This window comes from Condylura cristata, unplaced genomic scaffold, assembly GCF_000260355.1.
Source record: "Condylura cristata isolate star-nosed mole 26May11 unplaced genomic scaffold, ConCri1.0 scaffold00001, whole genome shotgun sequence".
In the NCBI taxonomy this organism is placed as follows: Eukaryota; Metazoa; Chordata; class Mammalia; order Eulipotyphla; family Talpidae; genus Condylura; species Condylura cristata.
The window spans coordinates 37,792,525-37,817,694 of NW_004567102.1; the positions used below are offsets into that span (position 1 = coordinate 37,792,525).

General features: G+C 41.3%; 1 protein-coding gene across 1 annotated transcript; it reads left to right on the forward strand.

The window, feature by feature from the left end:
* Nucleotides 1–13,415: 13,415 nt before the first annotated feature.
* On the forward strand, nt 13,416–17,067 carry PNRC1 (proline-rich nuclear receptor coactivator 1). The gene is made up of 2 exons (XM_004673687.2): nt 13,416–14,091; nt 16,002–17,067. Exons 1-2 carry the CDS (start codon nt 13,558–13,560, stop codon nt 16,443–16,445), a joined length of 978 nt encoding a protein of 325 aa, XP_004673744.1. The 5' UTR covers nt 13,416–13,557; the 3' UTR covers nt 16,446–17,067.
* The last annotated feature ends 8,103 nt before the right edge of the window (nt 17,068–25,170 follow it).

The window sequence follows — 25,170 nt, forward strand, 5'->3', positions numbered from 1 at the left end:
AAGGGCATGAAGTTTGGGCACATTTATAAACAGGCATGTCTCAATGTCTGGGCTGCAAAAAAGGAAGCAAAGAAGCTGAACCTGCTGGGTGTGTGTGGAAGAGCTGGTTCTCAAAAGGGGGAGGAGTTGGTAAGCATAAGCACATTATTTCTACCTGTGTATCTTTGCGGCCTAGCTGGCAGTGCCTCAGTGCTGGCCCCACTAGTTGGCAACTGACAGAAAAACAGCAGCTTCTACAGGTATGTTTGAAGACATAAATTCTCTTTACATCAGCGTGGACTTGCTACCGTGGGTGGGAAGGCTTCAGGTAACACCTTCTGGTTTATAAACCCTTCCCCATGGGCCAACACCACCAACATCTCACTGAGTGTCTTGCCTATCTTCTTTATAGAAGGAAGGTCCTGGCAGCCAACTATCAGCACATCTGGCCAGGTCCCAGATACCTACCACCCATCTTCCTCTCCTTAGTTGGCCCAGCTCTGCAGGGATAGATGTGTGTATATGCAGATGTGAGTAATTATGGGCTGTTGCAGGAGAAGAGGGAACCACACCCTGTGGCTATCAGAAACAAGCTGAGTCCAGCTCAGCCCTTTCTTGGGAATCTAGCCTGGAATCTAGCCTGGAGACTTCCATGGTTGACTTGTTCATAGGACAGGGAAGCAGCAGCATCCTGAGAATTATCTAATTATGCTGACACTACAGAGTTCGTACTAGGATTTGGTCAGTTTTCCATGAGTTTGACATTCTCACTTACAGTAAATCCCATTTTACTTGTGTTGGCTTGTATGATTTCTTTTCCTTGATATTGATGGAGGATACCAACAGAACCCTGGAGGGGATGCCACAAGGTCAGGAACCTTTTCACACCAGGAGGTAGGAGTAGAAGGGATTAGTATAAACTATTATCAAGTTATGAAAACCAGGACCCTTAGTCCTCAACACCCAGTTCAGGAAGCACAACACCCAGACAGGGTCAAACTGTCACAGGGAGTGTCAGCTGAGAAGGAAGATATGAGGATTAAGGAACAAACATCCATTCACTAAGATGAGACCCTCCCTAACGAAAGATAAAACCCAGCACCACCACCCCTGCCCCCAGGGGCAGCAGTCCTCTGCCCACCTGTGCCTAGGCGGTTGATCCTTTCTACCCACCCTCTCCCTCTGCAGAGCAGCAGCCTCCTCCTGCCTGTCCATCTGTTCCAGGCCACACCTTCTCCTCACTGACCTCAACAGAGGCCACTCCTCTCAAGGCCACCCACCTGCGACCATGCTGGACTCTCCCAGCAAACCTATCTCTTTCAGAGCAGCTCTTCCTGCCCACTTGTGTCTATACGAATGTCTTTTACTCTTCTGTCCCTTTCCCTAATAAACCTGCTCTTTTAAATGTAACTAACTTCCCTATGTCGTGGAGGCACTTGATATGTCTCTCTGAACGTGGAGTTCTGTTGAAACCTTTCCCAGAGTGAACCCAAGGACCACACACGCCAAACTCATCTCCAAAAATATGACATCAAGGGGCTCTCATTAGCATGCTAAAATTGGCACACCACTTCTTGGAAATCTAAGATGCTAATGAGCCACGTGATATATGAAGAAGCATGTTACCTGTCTGCCCATGTTCCACTTAGCACAGCTCTAAACATACTATGACACACTTCCCTCCACCCAACGCTGGTAAACCAACTCCGAAAAACCCTTTCTTAGCTGCCTGACGGAAGCCAGACTGGAAACTCTCCTTTTGGATATTTTCCCTTGTGCAAAGCCTTGTGTATGTATAACCTATCCTTCCTTGTCAAATACCTTTACCCTGAACTAAAACCTCAGAAAGCAACCCCAGGTCAATAGCACTGTTGAAAAAAAAAAAAATTAGACTTGCTAAAAGATTCAAGAACTGAACAGCATTCCATCTAGATATTATGAGGGATTACATAAAAATGGAGGGTATTTATAGACTAAAAAGGGAGGAACAAAGTTTTTCGCAAAAGATTAATTCAGGTAAGGTCACCTTCTTCCAGGGACCGGTAGTGGGCTTTACACAGATTACCACCATGGTGCCGGATTTTGAAGCTCCAGATAGATTGGTTTAGGATTACACTTTTGGGACAGGTTGGAATGGCAATGAGATTAGGTATGAAGACAAGATGGACAAAACATTAAGGATGCCATTTTGGGCCTGGTTTTTTTCTGTTTTTAAGAGTACCAGTTAGGCTTCTATTGCTCTCATAGCAAATTACCCTAAATTTAGTGATTTAAAGCAGCAGAAACACCAAAAGGCAGAACGAAGCCTCTTCTGAAAAGTCTAGTGGAGAACCAGTTCTTCATCTCTGCAGTTTCAGAAAGCTTGTGACCACTTCATTAATATCTCTGCCTTTGTGTTCTCATGGTCCCCCCTTCTCTTCTGTTTTTTTTTCTGTCTCTCTCACAGAGGACATTTGTCACTGGATTTAAGACCCACCTAGATACTCCAGGATGATGTCCTCATCTTTAGACCTGTAACTCAGTAACTTGTATAAAGATCCTTTCTCCAAAAAGATAATATTCAAAATGTTTAGGGAGTAGACCATTAGGGGAGCCACCATCTAACCCCCACACTATGTAATATGTAGTAAAATAACGTCACAGTGAACAATATGTCCATTTTGAAGCCTGCTGATACATGTTGGCAGTATACAGAAGTATTCAACTTGCAGGAATGTACAAAATATTTTTAAAATTTGTCATTGTCCCAGAAATTCAGTCACATTCTTTAGAAAACAAGAAAAGTCATGATAGAATCACCTATATTTGTACCATATAACAAGTGCTGAAGGAGAAAAAACCAAGCTGACCTGTTAATTAGCTAAAGTTATATTAAGACAAAGCCTCAAAGTTGACTAACATTTTCAGGGAAACTTATAAACACTCTCAAGGCCACATTCTTGACTTATGCACCCCAGATAACTGCTTAGAATCTCCTGCTTCCATACTACCTGCTTTTTTTAAGAAGGCAAGTGTACCTTTGATGGGACAATATTCTGTTGCCTAATTGCTCAGGGCTCAGACTTTGGAGAAAGATCTATTCTGGGCCTGCCTGAGTAAATAAAGAGCTTCCCTCCTCCTCTCTGAGTGCTGCCTCGGGACACCCGGTCATATCCCACCATAACAATGCTTTCATATCCTTGGAATTTTAAAATGATAATATTGCTAGCAGGCATTCAGAGGGGCACCCAGGATCCTCAAACCCGCATACACTACATGGGTTCTGCCATCTGCCACATAAAAACAAGGCCTACTCTAGTGCACAAGACCTTCACTAGAAAAGAACTTTAGTACAATTAGTGTGCAAAAGAGAGAAGAGAAAGAATATAGTTAAAATAGTTTCCACATGACACAGTCAGTTTAAATGTCAAGCTAAACAGGGTTGAACCAAAGCAGGGCCACTGAGGCCCAAAAGTTTGCCTTTTTGGAGAAAGGCACCTTTTGGTGGGGACCAGAGGAGAGGAGCAGCAAAGGCCAGGCAAGTCTGGGATGATCTATCCTCTTTAATAAAGTGCCTATTCTAGTTAACAGATATATGAAAAAAATGCCCAACATCAGTTGTAGTCAGTGAAATGCAAATCAAAACCACAATGAGCTATTACCCCAGACCAATGAGAATGGCACATGTTAAAAACTGGCAAAAACAAATACTAGTGAGGATGTCAAGAAAAAGGAACCCTCTTACACAGCTGGTAAGTGGTCCAACTACTACGGCAAACTATGTGAAGTTTCTTCAAATTACTAAAAATGGAACTATCATGTGACACAGCAATTCCACTCCCAGGAATCTACCCAAATGACACAAAAACATTAATTTGAAAGCTGTACTAAGTTTATTGATGCACTATTTACAATAGTGATGAAATGGAAACAACCCAGATATCCAAAAAGAGAGGACTGGGTCAAGAAGATGTGCTATGTATACACACAATGGAATACCATTCAGCAATCAAAAAAGATAAACTTATGCCATTTGCAGCAAGATGGATGGAGGTGGAGGGGATTATGCTCAGTGAAATAAGTCAGGATGTAAAAGAAAAATATGAGATGATTTCACTTACAGGAGAAATATAGGAGAACAAAGAAAGAGGTCAGGTGGGGAAAGACAGACAAACTAGCAGGCAACTATAAATCAGAGATATTAAGCATGCAAAGGAGAAGGATTAAAACAAGGACAGGAAGAGCACAAGAGATTATGGTGAGGTTCATGGGTGATTTGGTGGTGGGAATTTTAGGGAACTACACCTGAAAGGAAAAAAATAAACTTTGCAAAATAAACAACGTTAAAAAAAAAAAAGAATGTAAAAAGAAAGAAAAAGAAATGATGTGCCAATTTTAGTAGCTGCCTGACAAATTGCCTGAGAAGTAGATTTCTTGAGCTCTAATATCTTTGAGAGATCTTTTTTCTACCCTTGTACTTGATTTATAATTATAGAAGTATCTTGGTTAGTTCAGGCTGCTGTAACAACATACCAAAGACTGGGTGTCTTATAAACCACAAATGTATTTCTGCCAATTCTAGAGGCTGGAATTTCAACATCAGAGTGCCAACATGTTGAGTTCCGAGAAGGGTCCTTTTCTTGATTTCTGACTGCAGACTTCTTGTGGTAGCCTCACAGGGATGACAGCAGAGAGAGGAAACAGATCGTCTTACACGGCAAGGGCACTATCCCATTCACTAGTGTTCCACTCTCAGGATTTAACTGCATCCCAAAGTCTCCACCTCCTAAAACCATCACAATGGGAGATGGGGTTTCAACATAGGAACAATTAGTTCATCACAAGAGGAAATAGCCTTCTAAGTTGGAATAAATATAATATTGGAATTTTGAAGTAATTTTCACTGTACTCTAATTTCAAGCTGAGATTTCAGATTCATACTCTTGATTCTTATGCTTTGTGACCTATTTTTTGCCTTAGGAAAAAGATTATACTCATGTCTTTCTTATTTTCTTTCTTAATGCAGGACTATTTTCATCCATTATACTGAGTATTTTATGTTGTAGGCTCTTTTTCATCAGTTCTGGGAAATTTGTATGACTTTTTTCTTTGAAAATTTCCTTTCTTCCATTTACTAATTTCTTTTTCTGGAATTCTTATTTGGAATACCGAGCCTTAAGGACAGAGCCACTAATTCCCTTTATTTTTCAGGACTTGATTTTAAATTTTACTTCCTGAAAAACTGCCTTATGTTTACCTTCAATTTGCTTTAATTGGAATGTTCTTTTACCATGATATTTTACATTTTCAATAGCTCTTTTCTTGGTTTCCTTTTTTTAGCATCTCATTTTTGTTACATGGGTGTACTATATTCCTAAAACTGAGACACTTAATTAGAGGAGCTTTTAAAAGTCTTTGTCTCTGTGTCCTGCAAGTTCCTTTTATTACTGCTTGTTTGTTTTGCTCCATCCAAAACTGGAGATCCATGGTCAGTTGTTTATGTGTTAAGGTACACAGCAGAAAATTGATTGTAAATTTAATGTGCCAGGCACGTATTTTTTGCTAATTGGTGTCACTATGTGATAGCCTAGCTGGGCTAAATCTTAAAGAAGCCCAGATGTCAGCATCCTATGCATTTGTACATGTTAAAATTAAATGTAATATGCTAATTTACCAGCTAGGCCAAAACATGTATTACCCTCCACTCTCCCTTTAAACTCAAAAAGCTAATGATGTCATTTAGATACATTTATGACAATGAGTCACATTTGGCTGCAAGTCATAATCAATATCTCAGAGAAAAGTTGGCAAAAATACCAACATCACAGTTGCATTCTCAGTTTCTTTGTGAAGGTGGGTGTTCTAGGTCTTTAGCTGCAATCTAAACACTTTTTTGGCCTTTGTCTAAGTGTTCAAGAATTTTGAAATAGAATCCATGGAATGTCAATTTTACCTCCTTATACAAACCTTAAATTTTCAAGGATAAAATAATGATGTGGTGAAGGAAACTCAAGCAATGTTCATTTGATAGTTTTGCATATATCTTAAATTTCTCTAGCTGCTTAAAGGATACTTGCAATGTCCTTTCATTTTTCTTTTTATGTTCTGGGGTTACAAATTACAAGCCTAAATTTCACTTAAGCTTGAAAATCATAAGCATTTCTCTCAAATAAGTATTCATTTTGTAACCTTTACAAATGCATAGTTGAAAAAGCTTAGAATCTAAAATTCCATTCTATCATATAATTCTAAGTTGAAATACTGTAAAAACTGGGGCACTGCAATATTTTATAAAAATGAGAAGTACTTTGGGCCCTCCCTGGTGGCGCAGCGGGTTAAAGCACTGCACTGAGAAGCTAAAGCCGCTTCCGCAAGAGTTCTGATCCCCGCCTGCCCCGGAGGTGACCACATGGCGCGGCAGACCTCTCCTGACCTGCCCGCTGCTCCCCTCAGCAGTGTACTTCATCAGTGGGCCTGTTCTGCTCCCCACTCTGTCTCTGGTGAAGCCTCTCACCGCCCCTGAGCCTCTGGCCTGTATCCCAGTTCTGCATGTACAAATAAAATAAATCTTTAAAAAAAAAAGAGAGAGAAGTACTTTTTCCTTATGAAGTTTAAGCTAACTAAAGGACAGGATTGGATTGACTTCTGGGAAGTACAAAACAAAGATTTGACTTGGTATGTTTTAGTCCATCTTCTTTAATTTAAAATTCTTAGAAGCTTTAACTCATTTTCTGAAAATGTCAAGTGAAATAATCCAAGGTAACCAGATAGATTAAACAAATGGATTTCCATGTTTTTGCACTAAACCATAGGAGGGGCGCCTTAAGCCCTTAAACAAGGGTTTAACTCCCAGCACTCCACTGTGAAGCTATTGCAGCCACTACAACATGAGTTCCATCCCCAGCCAGGGAGCTTGCCCACATGGAACAGCAGACCTCTACTGTTTCGCCCACTGCTTTCCTCAGCAATGTATTTCAATCTGCCTGTTCTGCTCCCCACTCTGTCTCTGGTGAATCCTCTCACACCACCACACCTCTGCCCTGTACCCCAGCTTTTATATGCATAAGTAAATAAATCTTAAAAAAATAATAAAACCATAGAACACTTTTTCTCTCAGGGGCTCATGGGAAAGTAATAAACAAAACAAAACAAAACAAACCTTAATTATTTGTGACCCTTCTGTTTGAGACAAAACAAAAATTTATTTCACATTAAGATGGAGAATACCAAAAATCTAACTTACTAAACCATAACATCATATTTCCTCTCCTAATTGTATCTTTGGATTTTCATATTTTTGTCAAGCCTACTATAACTGTCCAGAGCAACCAGATTTGAAAGTCTGGGAAGCATCCCTTTTCTCTCCTTCCTCCTTACCTTTCCTGACTCTCCTACTTTCCACCCAGCTGGTCTTCCCGCTCAACTCATGCTGCCAGTCACCAGGTCTCAGGCTTTTATGCTCATTTCCTTTGAACTATGTTAGACTTAGGTTCCTCAGAGAGTAGTTATTACTATTTGTCTTTCTGCCTTCAAAATATTTTTAAAGGAGTTTCCGGCTAACTTGCACACTTACTTACCTAAATAATCAGACATTAAGAGTGAGATGAATTGGATTATTTTAAAATGGAAGCTTTCGGCCTCCCTAGTGGCACAAGGGGTTTTAGACACAGCACTATGAAGCAACCTGTAGCCACTGTCACTGCAGCATGAGTTTGATCCTTGGCCGGGGAGGTGACCCACATGGCACAGCAGACCTCTCCTGTCTCGCTTGCTGCTCCCCTCAGCAGTGTATTTCAGTACATCTGCCTGTTCTGTTGTCCACTTTGTCTCTGGTAAATCCTCTCATCCCCCACATCTCTGGCCTACGCCCCATCTCTTGTATGCATAAATAAATCAATCTTTAAAAAATAGTAAAAAAGGAAGCTCTACTCAGGTTGTGCCAATTGCTGGTTCACCAGGCATGATAGGATGGTGTTGCTAGAAATTCAGCTTTCCAAGAAAAGTCAGAGATCCCCAAAGACTCCCTAGATTCCCTCACTTCCATTGGATTCCTGGAAATGGGAGGTATAAGATGAGGAATTTTTGCACTTAGAAGGTAGGTTATGTCATGTTCTGGGTGGCCAGACCTCTCAATAATTGTCATGTCCCTGGTCCCCAAAGTGGTCCTAAGCTGATAGGTGCCATTCTGCCTCACCACTCTAGATAGAACCACTCAGAGGAGATCTACTAAGAAAAGTGTTGACCCCAGACCACGGTGACAAGTCATTCAATCATCCAATCTAAACCAATTCAAATGGGACCAATCAGTTCCTCTCTCTATGAAATTTGAACTTTAGGTTAACATGGTAGTGATAGTAGAAGCAAAAGTACACAAACGTCGAAAGTGGCTGAGTCATAAGAATGCCACGTTAGTCGGAATCAATAAAGATCTGATAAGGAGTAACAAAATAACCTAGTAACTAGCGTGGTACTGGAACCTGAATACATTTTGAGTTTCCAAACTTTATTCCAGGTCTTTACTCACTATAGGTAGTAATTCCTGTGTGATCAATCTTTTCATGTCTGTGTACGCGTATCCTTACCATAAATATCCTATTATTTTAGGTAAACTGCATGAATGCTTGTCCCAACTGCTTCTCTACTGCCTCTTATTTGTTGTAGTAGATCACTAGAGGAGTACTTACTAAGAACACTAATTAATTAAGTGAATGTACACTCATAATCAATAAAACTATGCCAATGTTCTAGAGTCATATTCTGTCATGCACGCAAAAATGGTATTAAGTGTTGTTGTACAGAATTGGATATAGGTTGGAGTCACAGAGGTGAATTCATCAGATGCAACTGAGATGGAAAAAAGGTGCGAATATGAAGAATGATGTACAAAAAAAATTTTTTAAGTAATAAATAAATGGAAATTCCAAGCCTAGAAGCCCATTTCTTAGCATAAGAATGGGAAAACTCAAAAAAAAAGAACCAGAATCTGAGTGGATAACAGGTGGATTTATTGAAATGCACAGCTAAAAGCAGCAGCAGGCATGACAGGAGGGGTCTGCTGCATAGAGTGAGGGCCCCAAGGTTATATGCACACTGCAGACACCATTGACTGGTTAGGGCGAATAGTTGTGGGTGTGTTCTGACTGATGATCTGAATTCACATAGAGGATCATCAGCTCTTAGGATCATAAACTTGATATCCAGGTTCCCACAGCAGTTCCATCTATTCCCTTTATCCATTCAAGCCTCCCAAACTTGCCTGCTGGGCAAGGAATGACAGCTTGGGTTTTAAATTTAGCAATGATACCATGACATTAAGTTTTGATGAGTAGATCTAAAGTATTTTCAGGTAGGGATGGGCCTAATAATTCCCTAAAGTCACAAAACTCTAAAGCAGTTACTATGCTTCAGTTACTATTGTAGGGGTTTGGTCGCTGGCGTTCTCAGGTCCCTCAAAAAATGAATTAATCAGAGATGCCCTTTCAATAGCACGTGGTAATTTCATTAAGAGAAAAAGAAAGCTAGATGCCTGCATAGACACAGACAGGCAGTCTTAGGGCAAGATCTATGTTTTGCCAGAGCAAGAACCCAGTTCTTAGGGCAGAGGGGAGATTCACTCCCATCTGTATTTTATCACTTTGGGGTTAGGTTGGGTTGATTTTCTGTAAAGACAGATAGTCTTTTGAACCTAACTCTAATTCCTGGTAACTTCCACAGCTAGTTTAATCATCCCACCTCCACCTGTTTTTTGTTTGTGTTGTTTTTTATTTTATGAGATTTATTTATTTATGTATACAAGAACTGGGGTACAGGCCAGAGGTGTGGGAGGTAAGAGCATTCAGCAGAGACAGAGTGGGGACACAATAGGTAGATCAATGAAGCATACTGCTGAGGGGAGCAGCAGGAAAGACAGGAGAGATCTGCCACGCCATGTGAGTCACCTGTGGGCCTGGAAACAAAATCATGCTGAAGCTGCTGTGGCTAGCTTTTAAGTGCTGCATTTTAACCTGTCCTGCCACCAGGAAGAGCCCATAATGCTTATCTTTTTAAAGATTTATTTATTTGTGCATACAGAACTGGGGTACAGGCCAGAGGTGCAGGGGGGTTGAGAGGATTCACCAGAGACAGAGTAGGGAGCAGAACAGGCAGATCCACAAAGTGCATTGCTGAGGGGAGCAGCAGGCAGGTCAGGACAGTTCTGTCAAGCCATGTGGGGCAGCTCCCTGGCAGCTGCAGGAGCTTCACAGTGCTATGCTTTACATTTTAACCCATTGCACCACCAGGGAGGGCCCCATAATGCTTTTCTAATCTAAAAATTGATTAGGTAGTAACACACAGACACGCATTTTCTAAAATTATTGAGTGTAGGGATGGATGAATAGTAGAAACTGAGAATCAGCTTAGCAGTCCTGGGAAGAACATATGAGCCATACCCCTGCTTCACATCATTTGTCATATAAAATCAATTAGAAAGGAAATCCAACAGTTAATGGGGTGGGGGGGACAGGGAAGGGCACAAAAAGACCAAGCAGAAAGAGAATTCAAGTGTATGATTCAAAATGATGATTTTTAAATGGGTAATCCCCAGTGAAAGGGAGATTCCAGATTTCCGGCCCTACCCTAAGGAAGGAAGGAAGGCTGGGGCTGAAGGAAGATCAAGACCAGGCCTTGGTCTGGAAGGAAAAGAGTAAAATCAAAACCCAAGTCAAGGTAAAAGACTGTCATCAACTGCTCCACGGGTCTCTCACCCAGGCCTGTCTCTTCCAAGTGTCTCCCCTGTGTCCCCCAAATCCATGGTGTAAGTCCAAGGCCAAGAAGCAAGCACAGCTGCTTCTTCACAGGTGTCTCTGCTCCACGTGCCTCTTTCAGGACTTCTTTTATTTTTTCAGGGTCAGGCCAGTTTGTTGAGGGCTCCAAGAGAGGGCAGGAGGTATGGGGGACTGAGATCCCAGGTCTGGAACTGGTGGGGAGATCCTCAGCCACAGGAGGCCTTCAGGTCTTCTTCATCTCCTTCCCTCTGCCTTCCTTACCTTCCCCTCCCAGCTCAGCTCCACCCTTCCTTAAGGTGGGGCAGGGAACCGGGAACCTCCCCTTTCCCTGGGGATTACTTTGTTATCAAGGTAAACTGTTTACATATGATACCTCTTTTTCCTGGTCTTTTAAATAGCCAGTTTACTTTTCAGTTTTCTCATTTTTAAAAAGCTCCCTTTAGAAATACTGAGTAACTAGAAAAAGGACCAGAACAAAAATTTTCAATAATTTTGCCCCTGCTACATTCATGATTGGCCCCTTGGGTCTACTGAACAGCATCTAACTTTTTCCTGTATAACAATATAGTACAGATGATACCAGGTTTGAATGCTAAAAGTAGACTTACTAAAAATAAGGCTCTGTAGGAACTAAACAAACAGTTAACATGAAATCCAAACATCTAGTTTATAAAATGTGTATTGCTTTCTTTACCATCCCAGCTCCCAGTCTTTCAGTGGCGGGCACCCCGTAGTACCCAATCATTCAGGTTGCTACATAGCTACAAAAGCTATATTTCTTAAAGTACAGAATCCAGAATCTGTACCCTGAGTCCCATCCTTCTGGCCTCAAAAATATAAATCACATACCAGGCAGTAACTACAACATTCACCCAAGAGATAATACAAACAATATGAGAACTTGATCACAAGCCACACAAAATGCTATAATCAGCAGCCCTCTGGCAGGGAAACAGTTCTCAAGGACGGTGTGATTACAAGAAAATAATATATAGTTTAAAAAAAAAAAAGCACTGGACTAGGAGCTAAGGATTTTGTCTCATTGTGTGACCCTTATGCAATTTATTTTATCTTTACAAGCTTACTTATATCATAGGTAAATAGTGTATCTCTAACTATCTTAAAAGACTAGAGCAAGAAAACAGATAAATAGGTACATTGGAAAAGGGAAAAACACTTATAAAAACAAAAACCAATGAATTACTTTCATTTCAAAGGTTCAGTAATCTCTGTTTACTCTTTTCCTCCAACTCTGGCCAGCTCAATCTTCTTACCAGTTCCTAAATGCAACTTCAATTTGCAGACTTGAGAGTTTGAAATAAAGGCTCTGTAAGATCTTGTATGATTTCTATTCATCCCATGAACTTGAGTATTTACTATGTATTATATCTTGAAAACATCAAAATGAGTAAAATTCTACAAAAATGGATAAAATCCAAGTCAATAATGACGGATGTAGTAGTAAAAGTTTATGTAAAGTTACAGGGGAGGGCAACTTGGATAGTCCCTCTGTTCCATTTTACTATCAACTCGTAACACACTACACCAAGGTCTATAATGCTGAAATGTATCGGCCAGAGACTGTTAGCATGCAGAGGAATACTACTGTGGTTATCTAAAGACCTACAATCTAGAGTGGCAGGTAATACTGATGAGTTAAAACCGGCCTTGCCAAGTCTACAATGGTGTTCAAATTCTGTTGTTAACTTATTGTAACACTAACAAGACTTCATTTAACCACTCTAAGACTTCGTTTCTTCTCAAGTAGAGCAAGGATAAAGCACCTATTTAAAGTTATTGTGTGATTTAAATGAGATACTCTACGTAAAAGAACAGTTCCTAGACATAAATGCTTGATGGTCACAATTTTTGTTGATTAGGGCAAGATTTCTACCAAAGTTACCTGGTAAAATGCAGTTTTACTTTATCCCTGAGGGGAGAGCTTCCTCTTTTGCCTTCTGGTCAGTACTAGGCACCGTTGCCATCCCAAAATCTCCCAGCCCCTGAGGAGGAAGGCAGTAAAAACCCCAATGCCCAATTACAGGTTTATGGCTAACTTTATACACCGAAGGGCCAACTTCAACCATTAAGTTACTCTGCTAAGGCTCATTTTGATTACCACGGCCAATAAGCAGTGTTGCTGATCCTAGTACACGGTGTGGGAGGAAGAATGCACCGCACTTCAAATTTAAGTTAAACGTGATTTCTTCACGATTGTTTGGGCGGTAAAAAAAAAAAAAAAAATCCTTAAAATATACTTTGAAAATCAAGTTTTAACGCCAAGACCGCTATCATGTTGGACTGAGATAAAAAATACTTCCCCAAGGTCAGTGCCCCAAAGGAGCAATCTCGAGGTGTCCAGTCTTTCTCCCACCTCGGTCCCCGCCCCCACTCCGTTTGGCTTCAGCTCTCGGACCTAGGGCGAGGTGCGGGGCGGGCAGAGCGGGGAGGCGGGGCTGAAACGGAACTTCATTGTTCGCGGGACCGACTTCCCGGAGGAGCCCGTCGGCGGCGCTTGCGCAGTGCGCGCTCTTTGTGCCGGGCTGCAGCGGGCTGCTTGTTTGTGTGTCTCACCGAGCTGGTGGGGGCGGTGCCGACGGGCATGGCTTGGCAAGTCGCGTTCCGATTGGGCCTTCGCGTGGAGGTGGGCGGTCACGGGGCGGAGCTTCCGATAACAACACTCGGAGCTGGGGCTGAGGCTATTTGTTGCTGCGCCGCCGCCGCCCGAGCCATGGTCCGCGCTTCTCTCGGGCTCTCTTAGCAGCAGCCGCCACCCTCCGCTCTCTGGCTTTCCTTCCTCCTCCTGATCCTACTGAGCTACTTACCTCGCGCGATGACCGTCGTCTCTGTCCCGCAGCGGGAGCCGCTCGTGCTGGGCGGCCGCCTGGCACCCCTAACCTTCTCCGCCCGCGGTTACTTCGGGGCCCTCCCGATGGTGACCGCGGCCCCGCCGCCGGTACCCCGGATTCCGGAGGCCCGGGCACTTCCCCCCACTCTCTTCTTCCCCCACTTCCTGGGGGGAGACGGCCCCTGCCTGGCCCCTCAGACTCGCGCTCCAGCACCGCTGCCCAGCTGCAGCCTCCCCACGGCGGGGGGCACCCCTCGGGCGGCGCCAAAAAAGCGGCGCAAGAAGAAGGTCCGGGCCAGCCCGGCGGGGCAGTTGCCCAGCCGCTTCCACCAGTACCAGCAGCACCGGCCGAGCCTGGAGGACGCGCGCAGCCCCGGGACGGGCCGGGTCGGGCCGCAGGAGGTCTCGGGCCAGGCCGCCGCCCCGGGACCCGCGGCCGCAGCGCGAAGTGAGGAAGCGGGCCCTTTCCCTGGCCCGCTGCCGCCCGCGGCGCCCGGCCAGCCCTCGCACCGGAGAGAGGTGAGCACCGCGGTGGGGACGGGGACGGCCGGGTGTTCCGGCCCTCCGCCGGCTCGGCCCGGACCCCTGCCCCGGGGGGCAGCTGCGGGGCCGGGGTAAGGGGCGGCTGTTTACTCGGGAGGGAAGTTTCCGTGACGCCCGCTCTGCTCTTCCTGGGGCGGGGGGGTGGGGTGGGGGGGGAAGGGGCGACTGCGCTGGCGCCGCAGATTGGCTCCCGGGGGCGGCCAATCCGGGGAGCTGCTGCCCCAGCAACAGCCGGATTTAGAAGGCGGGCGGCGTTCCAGGGGGTTTCGGCGTCGGGCCCGCGCCGGGGGCGGGAGGGGCCCGCGGGAGGTGACGTCAGCGCGCTGAGTGCGGAGCCCTCGGGCGCTGGTGGAGGCGGCGCGGCCGGGTGGGGGGTGGCCGGGCGGTGTAGGGGCGGCTTTCGGAGTCGGGACCCTGCGAGCCCCACCCCTCGGGGCGCGACTAAGAGGGCTGAGAGCGGTTCCGTTCCGGTCGGCTTTCTGCCGGGTGTGAGGGTCCTGGTGCGGGGCGCCGACCCACTGGGGCTCGGCTCCTCGGGGCCGACCTACTTAGCCGCAGTTTTGAGCTTATGAAGTTGGTAGGAGCCGCTGCAGAGTCTTGCCGTTCGTCAGTTCCACATGCCGGGTGTGCTGAACGGAACTCTGGTGGAAGGTCGTTTGTCACTTCTGTCCAGAATAAAATTGGAAGTTTCAATCGAATTGAAATCTTGCTTCCCGACTGCCGTGCTGTTGAGCTAGGATGAGATTGGCTTAAAATATAAAGGGATTAAGTCGCCAAACTTGTAATTAGTTATCCGTTCTTCAAAATGAAGCATTTTGTTGACCTTACTACCATTTGCTGAAAGATTACTGAATTAGATTTGCAGGTTTCTGCACCCTTGGAACAATTCAACTTGCTTGTTGTGTTTCCTTACATTCTCTTAACAGAGCTTCAGATTTTAAAGTTCTACGAGGCTCTTCAGAAGTATTCTTGATAATCTAAAAGCAAGGTGTTCTTTCCTCCTTGCCTATAATTAGATTGTTTTCTTGAACGGTTTTAAAACCAGGAAGCTGTTAGCAGTTACCCTTAACTGACATGGAACATGTTACCTGGTACCCCAGCTTTGTCTTTCTTTTCTATATTCCTCCTCCACATGTGTTGGAAGCGCAGTGATGTCTAGTGGGTTATCTTACACTTGAGGTTATTGCTGCTGCTAAGGCTCACTTGACTTAGAAGTTACTCGAATTTGCCACAGAGCTGTTGAGGCAGTGGTTAAACCAGAAAGTAGTGTGTAAACAGGAAATTTTTAATAACGTTTTTCTTACAAGTATGTATAACAGGAAAAGATAAAAATGCAAAATATTTTTAGTGTTTAATTTCATAATTCTGAATAATTTTTCAGGAGATTAATATCGTTTTTCTGTTTTACCAAAACAGTCACTCAAAATCTAACTCGTTAGTCAATTTTTTTTTTAATTCTAAAAACTAATTACCTAAGTAGGTAAGAGCTACTGTTGGCTGTTAACAGTTTTTATTTTTGACCACGCTTTAAACCAACCACAATGAAAGCATTGAAAATTTCTACTGGTGACATCCTATTGTAAAAACTCACCTTTGCAAGAAAGAGATCGGCTTACATGTTTTCAAGATAGTAGTAGCAGTTATTTCCTTTTTACTTGTTTAGATTTGCTTAATATCACTCAGTGGGGGTTAAATTTATTTTTAGTGGTAAGCAAGGTTGTGGGTATTTTGACATTCAGTGATATATATGCAACATAATATTTGGTCAAGATGGTAAACTGAGTCTCTGGGAACTTAGTGAGAAGTAGATATCTGATATGAAGTACATGGCTATATTCATTTTTGTTTTTATCATGACTAATTTCATTTTTGTTTTTGTCTTGTAGGTTTTAAAATCAAAGATGGGAAAATCAGAGAAAATTGCCATTCCCCACAGCCAGCTTATTCATGGTATACACTTGTGTGAACAACCAAAGATAAACAGACAGAAAAACAAATACAACTTACCACTAACCAAGATCACCTCTACAAAAAGAAATGAAAACAACTTTTGGCAAGATTCTGTGCCATTTGATATAATTCAGAAGCAGGAAAAAAAGCCTTTTAAAAATACTGAGAATGTTAAAAATCCGTATTTGAAGAAGTCTGCATTTGTAACTGAAGTGAGCCAAAAGGAAAATTACGCTGGAGCAAAGTTTAGTGATCCACCTTCTCCTAGTGTTCTTCCAAAGCCGCCTAGTCACTGGATGGGAAGCACTGTTGAAAATTCCAACCAAAATAGGGAATTGATGGCAGTACACTTAAAAACTCTTCTGAAAGTTCAAACTTAGATTTCAGTACGTATGTTTTTCAAAATCCCTGGACTCTTGAGAAGAAAATTGATACAGAAATGGGAATTTGCCTTGTAAATATACAAGTGCAAAAGATGAGCTTACAAAATTACAGCCTGTATTATATTTTATATTTTGTAAATACTGTATACCATGTATTATGTGTATATTGTTCATACTTGAGAGGTACATTATAGTTTTGTTATGAAAGTATGTATTTTGCCCTGCCTTCAAATGGTAGGTGTTTTGTATATACAATGGAGAAATTTAAGTGTGCTTAAGGCACATGGAAGACCAATTTATTTGCACAAGGTACTGAGATTTTTTTTCTCTCAAGAAACAGCTATTGAACCTCAAGGTGAAGATCTAAATGTGAACAGTTTACTGATGCACTACTGAAATTTAAGTCTGTGGCACAATCATTGTAAACATGGGATTTATGTGTGTTTCTCTAAATTGATTTCTGCCTTCAAATCTGATTACTGGAAAATTCCTATTCCCATTTTTACCAAACTTAATTTCTGATTTTTTGTTTCTGTCCATTGAACTTTAAAATGCTTCTCTTCCAACAAAATTGGTTGTAATCAAATTTTAAAATAATAATAATTTGGCCCCCCCATTTCAAACTAGTCTTGACTTTGTGTGTGTGACTGTTTCTAATGTTTGAAGTTCAGGAGTGAGTGGGTAGCTGCAAGAGTCTATACTTTACTAGGTTAAATGTTACTTTAATACTATACTAAATGTTCACCCTCCCTTTGAAGATAGGGCCTTTTTTTTTAACATCCTGTAAGGAAGGGAATTACCCATTTTATACCCATTTTAAAATGGAAGTGGTGATTAAAAAGTAACATTGATAAGTTCATAACTTATCTTTACATATTATTTGATAATAACCCATTTGACTTGACATGCCATTCATTCTTAGTGAAAGGAATGATATTTGGTTTAAGCTAAATTGTATCAAATCTTGAACTGGTACTTGAACCAATGCAAGCATACTTGATAAAACAAGGTGGGAGTTTTATTTTGAAGCTTGCTTTGAAGTGATAGCTAATGAGCTTTTAAAATTCAACCTGTTTTATTCGGTGATATACTTAATACTGTATGTGAGAGTGCATGTGTGTAGAAATTGCAAAAAATTATTGCCAATTCTCTTTACATAGCTTTATAAGAGACAAAACTCTCAATAAGAATGTTTAGTATTTGGGGCAAAATCTAGGTGAAAAGTAAAGGGTATTATTAGAAGGTGCATAATGTCATTCCATAAGGTGGATATGTAGCTAAGGAAGGTAGTATTAGCATCCTGAAGAAAAGTTCAGGAGTGAGTGTCAATTTGGTTCACACAAGGTGAAGGAATACCCAACTTTCAGATTATACAAAGGTGGTGGTGGTTAGGCTATGCACAACTTAGAATCACTTGAGCAGAAATAGAGGGGAGGATATGTCCTAGCTGCCATGAAATCTGACAGTTTGTAACAGATGTGATGTCTTGTGTATCTGCTCATAACCCAGCCAGCCATTCTTTGGCACTGTTCATAAACAGTGCATTATTATTCATTGGCATATAGCTGGAAGTTCTAAGTAGTTGTGTTAAATAGTAAATGAGCCATAGTTTAGATGCTTTGGGCTGCTAAAACAGTATTGGGTGGCTTATAAGTGAAAATATATGTAAGTGGAAATTCATTTCACATAGTTGTGTTCACTGTGAAGAAGACTTCAGATTTGCATTTCCTTAGGGGGTTATAGGGAGTAGGGGCAATTAATAGCTGTCCTCACTTGGAAGGAACAGAGAGCCTAGTAAGGGTGCTAATCCCATTCCAAAGAATTCTGCCCTCATCTAATCATTTCTCAAAGGCTTCACCTGCTAATACAGTCAATTTGCTCGTCAGTTTAACCTGAGTTCATATTTGCACAGACCAATTTGGTCACATTTATTTTCTGCCATTGGAAGGAATCCATTGAATCATTTCCTTCAACGTACCGGTAATCATAGTTGATTGACTTTTTGGATATATAATAAATGTACTTAAAGTTAACAGTATAAGGCTTTAGTTTTTAAGTAATGGCTTGGTGAAGAGGACTGTTAACTGCAAAGGGATGAAACGGTTTATACATGTAGAATGTGCATGGAAAAAATTGTAGTAGCACTTAACCAACTGTAGGATGAATAGCTAGTTACATGTACTGAAGTTGTTTTAGAGAAATCCTACAATTTGATACTAGGTGCAAAATATTAGTGTCCTTGTAAGCAAACGAAAAAGGTGAAAGATTAAGTCACAACACTAAAAGCCATTCTTCTGCAACTTAACGGTTGTTAGTTTTAAAAAGGTAAGGGTGGGTCATTAAAAGAATGAAATATATTAGTCAACTCTACATTTTATCAGGACCAACATTCAAATGTTTAGGAAGAGTACTATACAGTCACTCCCAGATTAAAGCTTGCTTGCTATAACATGTACTTGCATCCAGGATTGTTTGGGGGGTGAGGGTGGGGGCGGCTCAACAAATTGTATTACAGTTAACCTGGTCTGGTTTCAAAACAAAAAAACGGTACCTGGTTTTTGCCTTAACCTGCCATCTAAAAAGTGTCAACTTTCAGGGTTGACACGGAACAAAACTTAGACCCTAAACTAACACCGTTTTTCTGCCCTTGAGCAACAGACCCCAGAAACAACCTGGGAAGGAAGGTACAGTGGTGCCCACCAGATTGTGAGGAGCTGTGGCTATGGTGCATGGATGAGACACCATTTCTCAGCTCCCAGTATCTTCAAAGTATTCAGACATCTGGGAGAAAGTTGGGGCTGGCCTCTCTCAAGCCACCCACCTCTGACCAATTACTGTTTCTTCCAAAAGAGGATTTAATGATTTTAGGTTCTGAAAATGGAGTTGGGGGTACTGGTTTACATAAAGCAGGTCAAGAGAATTTATAATTTGTATTTCCCATTACTCATTTCTGTACGATGTTTGCTTTCTCCTCTCAGTGTAGTCTCCATAGAATTCCCACCACCAATTCATTCATGCACTATCACCACAGTCCCTTGTGCTCTTCCCTCCTGTTTTGATCCCTTGTCCTCCCTTTCCCCTGCAGAATGTCTCTGATTTATAGTTAACCTGTTAGTTTTGTTTTCTCCTGATCCCTTATTTAGTTTCCCTATAATCCTATAATTGTTACTGATGCCATTTTTGAAGAGATGAATTTGGAGTGTGGGGTCTGTGGGTTTGCTCTAGGAAAGGTTTTACCAGAACTCACCTTTTATATTTAAAAGAGCGAGTTTATTAGGAAAAGGGACAGAAGAGTAAACGACAATTGTTTAGACTCGAGTGGGCAGGAAGAGCTGTTCTGAAAAAGACAAGTTTGCTGTGAGAGAGGCCTGCATGGTTATAGGCATTGGCCTTGAGAGTTACCTCTGCAGAGGGGGGTCAGTGAGAAGCCTAGACATGGGTCAGGTCACAGGCAGGCAGGAGGCTGCTGCCCTGTGGAGGGAGAGTTGGTGGAAAGGAGCACCTGCATAGTCAGGTGTGCAGAGGACTACTGCCTTTGTGTGTGTGGGTGGGGGGGGGGGTGCCGTTTACTAGGTTTTGTCTTTTCAGTAGGGAGCACCTCAGTGTTGTTTCTCAGTCCCCGTATCTTCACCTTTAGGTCCATGCTCTTGACACTCTACAGCAGTCTAATAGTAATCTAGTCTAATGTCTATGTTAAGCCCTTCTACCCTCATCTCATTGAGGTATGAGACAGGTTCTTGACCTTGTAGCATCCTTTCCAGTTTTTCTATTCCATCAGAACCACCCAATGTATTTTTTATTTTCCTTCTGGCTTATTTCGCAGAGCATACTTCCAGCTCCATCCATATTGCTGTGAACAACATGAGTTTATCTTTTTTGATTGCTGAATAGTATTCCATTGTTACATATACCACTTCTTTCACGAGAATTTTGAGTTCTACGAAATGGCTCATACACAAGTTTGACATCCGAATCCTACATGTGATTATACAAATTCCAATGAATACAGTCTTTTGGCTAATAAAACTACCTGGCCTTCCCTCATCTCCTTTGTATATTGCAGTTATTTTGTGTCATTTTTGAGCAGTATGCTTGAAAAGTATAAACCTGTGTAGCTGAAAGTTAATGGTGTATGTGGAGGGGAGAAACCAAATGTAATTAAAATACAACTTGTATTCTCTCTCACAACTAATGGCTGAGGAGGTCAAAAGTCTTTCCTAGAAAGTAGTGACCAACTGGTGAGCAACTCTCTAGTTGGAATTCTGACCACTTCTAGGTATTCTTAATTGGATCTTAAAATACTCAGTAGTATTCGGCCCTCTTTGGTGGCGCAGCAAGTTAAAGCATATCACTTTGTTCAGTGGCTGAACAAAGCCACTGCAGCATGAATTCGATCCTCAGCCCTGGAGGTGACCCACATGTAGTGGCAGACCTCTCCTTACCCACCTGCTGCTCCCCTCAGCAGTGTACTTCATCGAACAGTCTGTTCTGCTCCCTCCTCAGTCTCTGGTGAATCCTCTCACCACTCCTGCACCACTGGCCTGTACCCCAGTTCTATGGCATAAATAAATCTTAAAAAAAAAAAAAATTCAATAGTATTTAACATGCAAAGAAAGGAAAAGTAATTGTCAGAAGTAAATCTACATACAACAGTGTGAAAAAATGAGGCATACCCAGCAGATCAAGGTAAATGCAAGGAAGAAAATACATTTGAAAAGTATAGTGGGATAAGAATATGAAGGACTTGGAATGTGCTGAAGTTTCAAGTTCATTCTTTAAGCATAACAAGGATATATTTGAGAAGGGTATGAAATTTCTTGCTTCAAAATTGATGATAAAAATGCAGAAAACAATAACAAAAATGCAGCCTAGAAAAGGTGTGCTTGAAAGGGAAAAACCATTTGAGGAAAACATTCCAATAAAAGAAAAGCTTAAAAGACATTAGCAAAGTGAATACAGAAATATGGATTAATTTGGGAGATATTTTGGAGGTAGAATTAATATCTGAGCAATTAAATAGAGGGTAAAAGTTTTAAAGTTGAGCAATTAGGGAGATAAATCAGAAAATGCTGGTGGAGATAGAATTTTAGAGGAAGGTAATTTTGATTTGCACATTGAATTTTGAGAAATAACTACAGGGAAACAGCAAGTAAAAGATAAGCCCTGAAATACTTGTTAATAGTGCATCGATACTCTTAATTAAGAAATTGAAAATGAAACTAAAATATTTGCCTAACAAATCCTCTCCTTTTTCTCACATAACTGATTTAACTCCTTTACAGTACTCCTGGCTTCTATGGTTGAGGGAATTGAACAAATCCATTTATATACTTGGGTATGGAAGGGTCATGATCCCATTATCTTCCTATATATATTTAAATTTTGAATAACATTATTGAACTAAAATCAAGCAAGCCTTAATCTTGCTGAATACCTTAATTCTATGATCCTATTTTTTCGTTGTTTTATTCATCCCTATAGCTTCTGAATTCATGTATTTTTAAAAACTTCACAGAACTTTATTTTAATGATTAATTTATGCATACAGAACCAGGGTTCAGGCCAGGGGTGCATGGGTGGAGAGAGGTTTCACCAGAGACAGTAGGGAGCAGCACAGGTGGATTTATTACAGGGCAACCCTGAAACAGGTTGCCTGATTGTGTGGGTCCTGACCCATACGCTTAAAGTGACTAATAATACTCAACTATAGGCACTCATAAAAAAGTTTAAGGCCCTCCCTGGTGGCGCAGCGGGTTAAAGCGCTGCACTAAGAGGCTTAAGTCACTTCCGCATGAGTTCGATCCCGGCCTGCCCCGGAGGTGAGCCACATGGTGAGGCAGACCTCTCCTGACCTGCCCGCTGCTCCCCTCTGCAGTGTACTTCGTCCATCTGCCTGTTCTGCTCCCCACTCTGTCCCTGGTGAAGCCTCTCACCCTCCGCATCTCTGACCTGTACCCCAGTTCTGTATGAATAGATAAATAAATCTTAAGAAAAAAAAAAGGCTAATAAAAGATTTACAAAAGTAGAGGAAATGAGTATTTCAGGGAGAAAGTGATAAATTGTTAAGGTGTCCTACCAGTTTCACCAACTTGGAATCCCAAGGGCATGCTGAGAGCCAGCAAAAGCCAAGACCCCCCCCCCCCCAAGGCCTACATGTCTGGTTTTATACCAAAACTGGCTGCCTAACTCCACCCTCAGGCCCCAGCAATCCTCTAGTGATGCTGGGATTTGCAGTTTTCCATGTCTTGGTGGCTTTTGTTTGTAGTGGGGGTGGAGTCCACAAAACCTTTGGAGTCCCCTCAGGGCATTCTTTCCCTCTAACAGATTGACTGAAACACTGCAGAGGGGAGCTGCCAGGGAGACAGGAGAGGTCTGCTGTGCCACGTGCATCTGCTCCCAGGCCGGGATCTGTGATCAAACTCATGCTGCAGTGGCAGCTACCTATAGCTTCACAGTGCTGACCCTTTGCGTCACCAGGGAGGCACTGAAAAAACTTTCTTGAAAGTTTTAGGTACAAGTCTCAAGATACAGGGTGGAGTTTTCTTTAAGCATTAGGGATAATCTATTTTATTCTTGAACTAAACCCTTTGTAAACTTCTTGGATTAGATTGTTTTCAGTTAATCTGATAGTTTTCAGATTAAGTTAGTTTTCATGGCCTTTGCAATCCTCTTAGAGTTCTAAATTAAATATAAAATATATGAGTAATGTTCTTAACACTCAGGAATTGTGTATGCCAAACTATTAAACCCACCCCAAACTATCATTTATAAAAGTATTGCATTTACTGAGTTCATTATTGAGTTTATATCTTAGTGTAGAACTAGTGATACAAATTTAGTTACCACTATTAGAGGAATCCATCATAAATAATGTGGTATGTCTGTCTTGAATTAAGTAATGGCAGAAAAGGAGAAGGTGGGAGGAGTGGCAAAAGCAACACACATGGACAATCAGAATAACAAGTACATTTGTCAAAGAAGGCTACCTGTTCTATTCAACCCCATTTAAAGTCATGTATCTTAAATATATAATAATAGCTTAAAAGACAAAATTATATGTTTAAAAATAGTAATAATGAAAATAATTCATATCTCTAGTCCTTCAAATTGTAATTTTTTAAATTAATTTTTTCAAAGACTCATCTAGTTATGCATGCAGGAAGTGGGTATGGGCTAGAGTTGGGGGGTGAGATGATCCACCAGATTATCCACCAGAGACCTTATCAGCTTGCCAAGGATCCTAGTCTCTATGTATTGAGTTTAGTCTCCTTAACCACATTTTCTTTCTTATTGGTTGTCTTTTTCTATGTTTAAGTTCCTGATACTGGAGACCAGATCCTGAATTTTAAAACTAAAACAGAGCAGGCAGATTGCTGGTAATACACTACTGAGGGGAGCTTCAGGCAGCACAGGAGAGGTCTGCCATGCCATGTGGGTCACCTCCCTGGCTGGGATCCAACTAGTGCTGCTGTGGCTTCAGATAGTTCATAGTGCTGAGCTTTAACACAATGCACCCCCAGGGAGTGCTCCAGAGAGTGATAACTTTTAGGTATGTATAAGAAAGGACTCAGGAAAGTTAATTTTTCCTAGTGTAATACATACAGTGGCAGAAGAAACATGGTATTTTGTATCTGGTTGTAAAGATAATATGTACTAATCAAACTCCTCCAAAAATATCTAAACTCTTCCAAAAATATTTCCATAACTATGCCTAAATTATTACAGATCTTATTTATTCTAAAATTAGAGAGCAAAGCAATGTGACTAGTTGTCAGAGCCAAATTACAAATGTGCTTAGTGTATAATCTCTGATAGGGGGTGGCAGGTAGAACACATTTTGATACTTGATTATTTCCAAATATGCAAATATTTAATTTAAATCAAGCTTACTTGCTTTCCAACAAAGTACTTTAAACAGAAAACTCTCTATTACCATACTCTATTTGGCATCCTGGAGTCACACACAACTTTGATTTTTTGTTATCAAAATATTGGATAAAATCCAATCTTCTTACTATTGACTAAGATTTTGCCATAGTTCCTTTCAAAGTTGACTAAAATTACCCCCACTCTTTAAATCATTAGGCATTTCTAACTCAAATTTTAGAACCAAAGGATTAATATAAAAAATCAGATTGCCCATTTTTTAATCAGCTTTCCAAGGACCCTAGTCTCTATGCATTGAGTTTAGTTTCCTTAACCATGTTTTCTTTCTTATTGGTTGTCTTTTTCTGTTTAAGTTCCTGATACTGGAGACCAGATCCTGAATTTTAAAACTACAACAATTATATATAATATATATATATATATATATAGAAGTTCTATGTTGAATCTCTTATATATATATAAGAGATTCAACATAGAACTTCTAATTGCTCCCAGGTAACAGAGAACTCAGTTTATAAATGTTAATTTAAATTTTTAATGAATTACCATTGTTTTATATACTTGTAGAATTTCTCCCCTTGATGTGTGGTTACTTTGATCTCCCATCATTAATATACCCATAATCTTTTTTTTTTTCAAATGTTACTGTGTTATAAAGCAATGGAGTAGGTAGATGGATATCTTATGTGACAAAGTATGACTTAGTGTTACTTATAGAATATAAATATATGGATGGTCACTATAAAACTTTATTCTTACTAAAAATTTTTATAATAAAATGCTTAAAGAATTAGGGAAAATTAAGACTGCCTTACCTGTTCACTCCATCATTGTA